The sequence below is a fragment of the Otolemur garnettii genome, unplaced genomic scaffold (genome assembly GCF_000181295.1).
Source record: "Otolemur garnettii isolate 467f Iridium unplaced genomic scaffold, OtoGar3 scaffold00105, whole genome shotgun sequence".
In the NCBI taxonomy this organism is placed as follows: domain Eukaryota; kingdom Metazoa; phylum Chordata; class Mammalia; order Primates; family Galagidae; genus Otolemur; species Otolemur garnettii.
The window spans coordinates 855,941-867,295 of NW_003852500.1; the positions used below are offsets into that span (position 1 = coordinate 855,941).

An 11,355-nucleotide genomic window follows, 5' to 3' on the forward strand; every position below is an offset into this window, starting at 1 on the left:
ATCGCCTTTCTGAAGATTCAGGTGGGCTGACTAAACTTGAGAGTCCACAAGATAGAATTTGGCATGTGGGCTCTTTGTGAAAAAGGAAGGTGGAGAGGGCAGTTCCCCATAGTGGAGCACAGTGGTGAGCGCAGGGCGGTGGAGAGGGGAGTGCACTGAAGAGTGGCTTCTACCCAGAGTAGTCTGTGAGAATCCACACCCCCATTTTTATTTTCCTGGATTCTCAAAATGGATCATTCAAGGAGCATAATATGTGAAGAACTGAGCCAAGAAAAGTATTCACACGACCGGCCCAAGTCACATTGGTGATTATTTTGCACCAGCCATGTCTTTCTCACTGAGGGTCCTTAGACCCTCAGATTTTCTTTTCTAATAGCTGTGTGCCACCTTGGGTGGTGTATGGGCCATATCCCCTTAAAAGACCCTCCGCGCCTTCCCCATATGTTTAGTCTAGCTCTCACGGAAGGAGACGAATCATAAAGTGAAGACTCCACCCTCTGAGTGAGTTCCCTAATCTGAAGGGGAAGAGGGTGACTTTAGGAGTTTTCTGCCAAAAATACGGCTGACAGCTGTTTGTGGATCCTTTTCCTCTCTTGTGTCCCTCCGACTGCTGCCTGCCTTCTGCCTCTGTCCCCCAGGCATGGGGCACTCACAGGCCCCTGAACCTGTGAGTCCGGGGCTGGCCACACTTCCTGGGGCTCCTCACTTGCTGCAATGTCATAGCAATAAAATATGATTCTTGGGGTCCCCCAGGAACTGTCCCTGGCTTTATTTATAAATCTAGCTTTGGGATGAGAGGACTGCTTCTGTGCACAGCTTCTTCTTCCAGGAGCCACGACTCAGAAGAAAAGGGTGCTTGGACTTATATTATACACATTCGCTTTGTGTAAATGAATATTTACAATTTTATATTAAAGATGGAATAGGCATTAGAGCTTCCAACTCTATATTTTTTACTTTTATAGATTTTAAAACTATGATCATTTATGTATGTGTTTCTGGGGAGCTATGATAAGTTTTATGGCAAACAAACAGTTGGTATTGTTAACTTTTTATTGTCATCAAAAGTGCACAGAAATCCTGTAATCCCTTTATTCTTCTATTGCCCTTAACTTCAGGATACATCAAAATCTTTCTGGCCAGGTGCCGTGGCTCATGCCTTTAATCTTAGCACTCTGGGAGGCTGAGGTGGGTGGATTGCCTGAGGTCACCGGTTGGAGACCAGTCTGAGCCAGAGTGAGACCTTGTCTCTAAAAATAGCCAGATGTTGTGGCCAGTGCCTGTAGTCCCAGCTACTCAGAGTCTGAGTCAAGAGAATCGCTTGAGACCAAGAGTTTGAGGTTGCTGTGAACCATGACATCATAGCACTCTACCAAGGGTGACAAAGTGAGACTGTCTCAAAAAAACAAACAAAAAACCTCCCCCCCCACAACAACAACAAAACCCAACAAAACCCCAAAATTCAAAAACTTTCCTTGCCCTATTGTTATAAAAATAATAAAAGTATTTTGCTAGTATGGAAAAAACATACACAAAAAAAGAAAATGGAGAGAATGATAGAACTTACCTTGGAGGACTTGTGTGTGATTCCATGGTGTGAGGCTGGGGTAGCTCTGGGCATGATGTGCTGCAGAGTATACATTTCTGGTGGCACTCATATTATTGTCGCCTACCCACTTTGTTTTTGTTCCGTCAGGGCCTGACCCTCAGGCAAGGATTCGAATGCAAGAAATTTATTTGGGAAGTGATCACAGAAAATACCAGTAAGGAAGAAGAAACTGAAACACAAGGAATTGAAAACAGGTACTCAAACAACCGAACGTACACACATGTCCAGATTAGTGTATTTCATAATAACCAGAAGATGGAAATAGCCTAAATCAGCAGGCAAAAGGGTAAACACAATGGGATAGATCCATACAATGAAATATTATTCAGCAATAGAAGAGGTGAAGGACTGAAATTTGATACTTTTGTTCTCAAGGTGAACCTTGAGAACGTTATGTTTAGGCCAGGCGCAGTGGCTCACACCTGCAATCCTGGCACTTTGGGAGGCTGAGGTGGGAGGATCGTTTGAAGGCAGGAATTTGAGATCATCTTGGGTAACATAGTGAGATACCATCTCTCCAAAACAATAAGAAAAACTAACTGGGCACGGTGATGCTCGCCTGTAGTCCCAGCTACAAAGGCTGAAGCAGGAGTGTCTCTTGAGCCCAGGAGTTCAAGGCTGCAGTGAACTATGTGATTGCACCACTGCACTCCAGCCTGCACCACAAAACACAAAAAACAAAATCCCTCAAAACCAAACAAACACAAACCACGATGCTAAGTGAAAGAAGCCAGACATAGAAAACCACATAGAATACAACTGACTTACACAAAATGTCAAAATAGTTAAATCCATAAAGACAGAAAGTGGATTAGTGGTGGTGAGGGCCTGTGGGGAGGGGAGTAGGGGGAGTGGCTGTTAATGGAGATGGGTTTTTTTGTTGGGGTGATGAAAATGTTCTGAAACTAGGTAGAGGTGGTGGTTGCACAACACTATGAATGTCCTAAATTCCACTGAATTATTCCATTAAAAATGGTTAATTGGCTTGGCACCTGTGGCTCAAGCGGCTAAGGTGCCAGCCACATACACCGAAGGTGGCGGGTTCGAATCCTCAGCCCCGGCCCACCAAACAACAGTGACAGCTGCAACCAAAAAATGGCCAGGTGTTGTGGTGGGTGCCTGTGGTCCCAGCTACTTGGGAGGCTGAGGCAGGAGACTCGCTTGAGCCCAGGAGTTGGAGGTTGCTGTGAGCTGTGATGCCATGGCACTCTACCCAGGGGGATAGCTTGAGGCTCTGTCTCAAAAAAGAAAAAAAAAATGGTTAATTTTGTGTTATGTGGATCTCACTTCAATTGAAAAAATCAAAACAAGAAGAAACAGAGTGAAGGGAGGCAGCTAATAGAGAAAGTTTCTGCTGTAGGTTACTGGAGTTTAACTCTACTGGGGAAGCTCAGAGGGAGTGTGGAACTTACCCCATCCAGACCGAGGGAAGAGGGAGTTGGGGTATTCACCCACCAATGCTCACCAGTCATCGGTTGTCACTCCTTTGGGTGGTGGTGTGTATGTGTGTGTCTTAGTTTCTGAGGACTCCACCCAGCTATATGCATGGACAACCTTATGGTAGCGATGTTAAGAGGTATGCCCCGCAAAAGTCATGGCCGAGGGCGTAGAGATGGGGCGTCAGGTATGTCTGTCCAGCTGGCTGGCTGGAGGTCATGCCTGGTGGATGAAGAGGTATCACTGGTGTCTGGGCTGCACCTGCTGTGTGTCACATACACCCCACAGGTCGTTGTGTGTGTGGCACACATATATATGGCTGGAGAGTGGTCCCCACCAGCACTGACCTGACCCCTCCCCACCCTCTGTGTTCCCCCAGGATGCTACCCCTCACCGACCACCTGCTACACTTGCTGAGGCTGGAGAAGACGACATTCCGCATATACACTGTGTCTGCCCTGCTCCTCTTCCTGCTCTTCTTTTTCTTCCGCCTGCTGCTGCAGTTCCTGAGGCTCTGCTGGAGCTTCTACATCACCTGCCGCCGGCTGCGCTGCTTCCCTCAGCCACCCCGGCGCAACTGGCTGCTGGGTCACCTGGGCATGGTGAGTGTGGCTGGGCAGGGTTGGGGTGAGGCGGGTGCAAGGTATTCAGTAAGGATGGGGGGCTGCTGGCCTCCCACATCTCCCAAGAGTCTTGTTGGGGCTGTGAACAGATTTATTTTAGGGATATGACACTGAAGCTTAGAGAGGGCGAGCATTTACCCCAAGGTCACACAGCTGGGATGAGGCAGAACTGATTTTATTTTATTATTTTTTGAAGCAGCTAAATTTTTATTTAAGGGTCTCTGATTAGGACTTTTAATCTAGTCCAGTCAAATTATTTTTGATAAAATCAAAGTGAAGAAAAAACATTTCAGCCTGGGGTCATCCCATCCAAGAAAAGGAAGATGGAGAAAACAACTTGTAAAAAACAAGACTACATAAGCAAATTATACTCATAAAAGCCAATACTTAGTAACAGAAATATATAATATATACAGTATAAAAATAACTCTTATCATTTTTATAACACGTTATCATTTCCCAGCCACTACACTTGATGCTTTATAATTGTGATTTCCAATTCTAAAAACCATTTTTAGGTAGATGGACAAAGCTGTTAATTGTTTTTAAAACAGAAAAAGAAAATAAAGCTTATTAAAACTCAAATGACTCGGGTGGCACCTGTGGCTCAGTGAGTAGGGCGCCGGCCCCATATAGTGAGGGTGGCAGTTTGAACCTGGCCCTGGCCAAACTGCAACAAAAAAATAGACAGTTGCGGCAGGCACCTGTAGTCCCAGCTACTTGAGAGGCTGAGGCAAGAGAATCACCTAAGCCCAGGAGTTGGAGATTGCTGTGAGCTATCACTCCATGGCATTCTACTGAGGTCAATAAAGTAAGACTCTGTCTCTAAAAACAAACAAACAAAGAAAAAAAGCTCAATGACTCATCCAAGCCCATACCCTGGTAAGGTGGCAGAACTGGGGTCTGAACCCATTTTTCTTCCACACCTCATAGCATTTAATGTACAGAACACCTGGATGAGCCAGGCACGGTGGCTCATGCCTGTAATCCTTGCACTCTGGGAGCCGAGGAGGAAAGATCCCTTGAGCTCAGGAGTTAGAGACCAACCTGAACAAAAGCCAGACCCATCTCTACTAAAAATAGAAAAAATAGGCATTGTAGTGGGGGCCTGTAGTCCCAGCTACTTGGAAGGTTGAGGCAAGGGGATCACTTAATCCCAAGGCGACTGAGTCTCTGCCTTAAAAAAAAGGGTGGGGAGAAATGAATTGGCCAGGCCTGGTGGCTCATGCCTGTAATTTCAGCACTTGGAAAGCCGAGACAGGTGGATTGCTTCAGCTCTGGAGTTCGAAACCAACCTGGTAAGAGTGAAACCCTCATCTCTTTAAAAAAAAAAAAAAATAGCTGGGTGTTGTGGCAGGCACCTACCTGTAGTCCCAGGTACTTAGGAGGCTGAGGCAAGAGAATTGTTTAAGCCCAAAAGTTTGAGGTTGCTGTGAGCCTTGATGCCACTGTACTCTACCGAGGGTGACATAATAAGACTGTCTCAAAAAAAAAAAAAAAAGCTGGATGAATTGCTTAGTATTTTAAAAAAATTTCTATTTGTAAAATCCCAAATATTTTCTACTAGTCAGATATGGCAATATCTACCTTTTATGATATTAATAAATAACATAGAAAATCTGTTGTGTTCTTATCAGAAGTTCAGAAAACAAAGTGTTATCACAGATAACAATAATAATTATTTTTGTCCTCAGTTCAAAAGATTTAGAATCTGTGACTCAGAACAAGAAGCCCACTAATTCATACATATATATATATTAAACAGAGTATACTAGTCACAAACACAAGATCTGAAACCCCATTTTGAGCCATTTCTGTATAACAATCTAGCTTGCCTTTGTCAGTGATAGAATATTAACCTAAGAAGTCCGTGAAGATGTCACAGTGTTGACAAAATTCAACACAAACACAGGAAACAAAGCTTGGCACTTCCACACAGCCGGGCTGTAAGGTCCTTGCAATGACTTCTTTTTAAGGTAACGTCTCTTCATGTCGCACATACTCCCCAATGTCTGCTTGATGAAATACCACAATCGCATCGCGTCTACTTTCCTACAGTCTTGTGTTGATTTTGCTGCCGCCCCCAGACCCAAAGGGATGTCTGCCATGGAGTACACCACCATTCCCTGGTACTGAGAAGTATTTTCAGTGATTCGACCCAGACCAGATTTCAGCACATGGTTCCCATACAGGACAGATTCTTCTGCTCCAGGCTTTAGCCACACTTTGTACTTGGCATAGGGTGCAAGGTAATCCAGAGCCGTGACGTGCAACCGAAACCTGTGGGTCTTAGTGAATTTTCCAAAGCAGGTCCCCAGAGACACCAGCTTCTCTCCGGAGATATTGGCGGCCAGTTTCAGAATCTTCTCGCTTACGTAGTACACCCGGTCGTTGTGCAGCCGGAAACAGTAGTAGCCGTTGGGTCTGTCCACCAGCAGCTGAAGATTCTCCCTGATGTATTTCGCGATCTTCTCAAACATCACACGGGTTTCCTCTTCAGTCAAAGGCCGCATTTTCCTGCTGGGTTAGGGCACCGGATTCCAGAACTGGTTTTAAAGAGGGGTTCTCTTTATAGTTTTATAGCTGTAGTTACAGCAACAAGTACTTTCACCGACGGAATGTAGACTCCTGGGGCAGGGAGAAGAGGGGCATTCCTGTAGAGTTGTTACTCTAGTCCTACCGACAATGTCTTGCCATTCTCTCTCCCTTGAATGCTGTAGTCCCAAGTCAAGACTCTCACCTCTTCCTTGCATTTTAATTTTTATTTTATGCATACATGCCAAGTATTTTTTCAGACCAAGATTAACTCATTTAGTCCTCTCGACAATCCTAGGAAGTCCCATGACTATCCCCATTTTGCACCGGAAATTACCGGAAGTTAAGTAGCTGGCTCTAAGTCACACAGCCTGTAGTGGCAGAGCCAGGGTTCAAACACAGGCTGTTTGGCTCTAGCATCCCTGCTCTTAGTTCTACCCTCTGTGGCCTCTAGTTTCTAGATGAGACAGCCTGGACTTTTATAAAAGGACTTCAGAGATCAGAAGAGAGAAATCCAGACCCCTAAGGGTGGTGAGCCTCTGGTGGGGCCCCAGGATCCAGGCCCTCCTTGTCTGCTGGGCTCACCTGCCTGCCTTCTGGGCTTCAAAGAAATTGAAGGGCAGTTGCTGGTCATCTTCTTGGACTAGGCTTCATCCCAAGCTTAGAGGTGCACATTGGAGAGGCAGATTTGGGTAGTGGTGGACTTTGGAGTCCTGGGTTCAAGGCCCACCTCTACCATGTCCTGACTGTGTGATCAAGGTACTTAATGGCCTTATGCCTCAGTTTCCCCATCTGCAATATGAAGACTGTACTAATTCTTTTTTTTTTTTTTTTGAGACAGTGTCTTGCTCTGTTGCCTAGACTAGAGTGCAGTTCTGTCACTATAGCTCATTGCAACCTCAGACTCCTGGGTTCCAGTGATCCTCCTGCCTCAGCCTCCCAAGTAGCTGGGACTATGGGTGCCTGCCACACAACTAGCTAACTTTTCTATCAAGTAGCCCGGACTATGGGTGCCTGCCACACAACTAGCTAACTTTTCTATTTTAGTAGAGATGGGGTCTTGCTCTTCTTGCTTAGGCTGGTCTCGAATTTCTGAACTCAAGCCATCCTCCTGCCTTGGCCTTCCAGAGTGCTAGGATTAAAAGCATGGCCACTTCACCTGGCCTGAGACTACACTAATTCTTAACAATCTGATGGGATTTTTGAGGGGTGGATTCCTTGGAGTTGTAATCATGATGTGCTTGGCACTGGCCTGGTACACAACAGGGGCAGAGTGGTGGATGTGTGCTCAACTACTTGCTTTGTCCTGCCCAGACTGGGAATATCAAGTGAGTCTAGAAATATTTTAGGTAGTGCTTGAACTGAGTGTCTCTGAAGAAAGAACGAGGTGACACATTTCCACTTAATAGCTTAAAGAACATTGTATTTAGTTTTTGGAATTATCTCAAAGTGAAGAGCCTAGGAGGAAGAGAGTTTCCCAGCCCTTCCTACCTCTGGGGACATGACTCACCAAGTTTTACCTGTTTGTGCCTGAATCTCCTCTCTTTCCCAACCCTTGCTCTGGCCTTATCCTCTCCTGCTGAGACATGGTCCAGCTGCCTTCTGTCTCACTCCCCCAGTCTACTCCCCATATTGGCTGCAGAGGGATTCTTGAATCCAGCCAAGTCTCTCCTCTGTTCACACACCATCCACGGCTCCCTACTGCCATTCAGGAAAAGACTGGTGTTCAAAGCCATTCAAATAGCATCCCCTATTAGTCCTAAGAAATGACTTCCTGCTTCTATAACGAGGCCTTCCCACCTGCTTGGCTTTTGCCAAAACTGTGCCCTCTGTCCAGAATGTCCTTCTCTGCTAGGTAAGCTTCTATTCATTTATCATGCTGCATCTCCAATGCCCTTACTCTTGGAAGCTCTCTCTGAACTTGATAGTTGTCTTAGAGGCTGTTGGCCCAAGCCTAGCTCTGAAGCCCAGCCTAGACATTATGGGTCCAGACAACATTCTGGGCCCATGGGGGCTGGGTGAAGACACAATTTCCTTTAGGTGTGGACAGGCTCAAGGGTGAGCTTCACAGAAAAGGAGACAGAGAACTTAGAGAGGGGTCATTTGTTCATTCATTGCTTTAACAATTGCTGGGTCATGTTACTGGCCAGACACTGGGGTAGGCTTCTTTGTGTCAAAGCTCTCCCCTGATTCTCATGATCAGTGAAATCAGGATAAATTGTTCTTGTGTGGATTCAGGCTCAGAGAGGTTAAGTGACTTGCCCAACATCACATATCTGCTGAAGGTGGGTTTGAACTCAGATCCACCTGACACTGAGTCTGAAAATTTTCTGCCTCATAGGGCAGGTTGATTAAGAGTAGTATCGTAGCTGAGTGGCCTGTGTTCAGATGCTGGCTTTGCCACTGTGATAAATGATGGCAGCCCCTACCCCACGTATTCTAAACCCATTTCTTGATGCAATGGCTTGAATTCTGCTGCCATACTGGGGCTTACTTTGGTTGCTGAAGTCCACTTTGCCTATGTGTACTGTGAACTTGGGAATTAATGCCCCCCCAGGAGCAGCCCTCAAATAATTACTAATGGATGTTGATGGGTAAGCACCCCAACTCCCTTATTCTGGGGTGGGATGACTGTGAAGTACACTGCTCTACATCATCCTCCCAAACTCCTAAACTCTAGACAAATAACTTCCTATCTGAACGTGTTTGACTCTGATTTCCAAGTGGATGGACATTCCCTCAAGGTTCATGGGACTCTTAGTCATTGTCAGATCTTTGTCCATGCTATTCCCATAATCTGGATTTCCATTCCTATGAACTTTTATTTATCCTTCAAAGCCCTATTTAAATAACCCTACCTCTGGATAGCCCACCTGCCTGGAATCCCAGATGGGCTCCGAGAGTCAAGGGCTCACCCAGTGCTGGTGAGGGACTAAGTTCCAGTTGCCTGTTATGTTAACTTCCTTGACAACCCACACTTTACAGATTTCCTTCCCTCCGTGTCTCTCTGTCCCATGACACTGACTATGTTTTTGTTTTTCCTGATCACTTCCTAATAAACTACTTACCCTAGAACCATTGTTTTAGGACTTGTTCCTGGGAGAGTCCAAACCAGGACATTCACTTACTCATTTGTAACTTCAGACAAACCATTTGACCTTCTTGCTTGAGAAAAGTAAAATGGGAAAAATAATAGCAATACCCTCACAGGGTTCTTGTGCAGGTTGAATGTGTCAATATCTGAGAAGTTCCCACTATTGTGGACAAAATAATACAAGCACGTGTGTGTTAAAGGTAACAATAGTAGTAATATTACTTACATAACGAGCACTTGATAAATGCCAACTACTATCATTATTGTGTTTGCCCTTCCTTCCTTCCTTCTTCCTTCTTTTATTTTCCTTTTTTGAGATAGGATTTTGCTCTGTCGCCCAGGCTGGAGTGCAGGGGTGTGATCCCTGTAGCCTTGAACTCCTAGACTCAAGTGATCCTCTCACCTCAGGCTTCTAAGTGGCTGGAACTACAGGTTCCAGGAACTGCATCACTACACTTGGCCAAGATTTTTATTTTACTTTTTTATAGATGGAGTCTTGCTATGTTCCGAGACTTGCCTTGAACTTCTGGCCTCAAGTGATCCTCCCATCTTAGCATACACAGTAGTTGGGACTATAGGTGTGCACTGCCATGCCCAGCTTCTTTTTAATTTTTTTTAGATATAGGATCTTGCTATGTTGCCACTGTACCCAGCACCTATTTTTATTTTATAAACACCAGTCATGTGTCAGGTCCTTGTGGGGGGTCTTCCTTTCTTATTTCACGAATCCTCTCAACTACCCTAAGAGGGAGAGATGGGGGAAGCTGAGGCTGAGCACCTCCTCACTGTCTCTCTTTTACCTCTTACAGTACCTTCCCAATGAGACAGGCCTTCAAGATGAGAAGAAAGTGCTGGACAACATGCACCATGTGGTTTTGGTGTGGATGGGGCCCATCTTGCCACTGTTGGTTCTAGTCCACCCTGATTACATTAAGCCTGTGGTAGGCGCCTCAGGTAGGTGGGCTGGGCTTCTGAGCAATGGGTGAGTCTTCAACTCTCAGAGCCCACTTGGGATTGTAGGCAGGTAGGCTATCCAATGGAAGGGTCATTTGAACAGGGCTTTGAAGGATGAATAGGAGTTCATAGGAATGATAGTCTAGATGGTGGGAGCAGCATGGACAAAGATATCACAATGACTAAGAGTCTTCAAAACTCTAAAGGATTGCACTCCTACCTGGAAGTCAGAGCCAGGCATGTTCAGATAGGCAATTACTTACCTAAGGTTTTGTTAAGTAGGTGTTGCTTAATTCCATGCCATGGCACTCCCATCACTTGGGTTCTGACACTCCCACCATGGCCAGCCTGAGGCCTGCTTTCATCACCTGGGTTGGCCCTGATTGTTAGGGAGGGAGAAGTGGAAGGATTGCTCTTCCCTTCTGCAGTCTATATCCCTCCCAAAGTGTGGGTTTCCCAATTGTGGCAAGCTCTTGCTCGGCCTTCAACACTCACTCCAATGGCCTCTTTCCCTAGAAATCCTTCCCTGACTCCCCAAACAGACTATAGTTCTGTCCTCTGGACTTTCCTGTTCTCAGTCCTAACCCGTTGGGGCTGAGTTTGTCTGTGTCCAGCTTTATTTTCCTAATAAGTGTGGCTCTAGATCTACAGCCTGGACCTGCGTATATCTGGGCTTCTCCAGAGGCACTGGGGTACATCTGAGAGAGAAAGGATGGAAAGAGAAGAGTTCCCGGAACTTTAGAATTTCTGGCCCCATCTTGGGCCTCTACAAATGCACATCTAGAGACAGTTTCCAAGGCTGCCGCCTGGGAGCTGTGAAAAAGGACAGGAATGTTATCCTTCCCTTGCCCATAACTCTTTTCCCCCTGTTATTGCATTTGTGAAAAGATGACAATTCCCACCAAGCTAAGGCGAAAACCCAGACCCTGGGAGAAGTGGTTCTTCCAAGGGATGGAAAGAGCCCTGGACCAGGACTCAGGTGGACAGTTTGAATTCTAGCTTATACACATTTGTTTAGCTTCTCAGGGCCTCTGAACTGCAAACTAGGGCAATTGTGAGGACTCAATAATATCATGTGGCTAGGTACTAGTAAGAGTTTCCCC

The 11,355-nt window shown here is 45.7% G+C and overlaps 1 protein-coding gene and 1 pseudogene across 1 annotated transcript in view; one reads left to right on the forward strand and one right to left on the reverse strand.

Moving 5' to 3' along the window:
- The first annotated feature begins 1,706 nt into the window (after window positions 1-1,706).
- Window positions 1,707-11,355, forward strand: part of LOC100941590 (cytochrome P450 4F22) — a 27,208-nt gene continuing 17,559 nt past the window's right edge. The window contains exons 1-3 of the mRNA XM_003796511.1: window positions 1,707-1,803; window positions 3,426-3,648; window positions 10,108-10,252. Of these exons, the coding sequence (XP_003796559.1) occupies window positions 3,427-3,648; window positions 10,108-10,252 (367 nt within the window). The 5' untranslated portion in view covers window positions 1,707-1,803; window position 3,426. The remainder of the gene's footprint in view (window positions 1,804-3,425; window positions 3,649-10,107; window positions 10,253-11,355) is intronic.
- LOC100941898 lies at window positions 5,641-6,182 on the reverse strand (annotated as a pseudogene).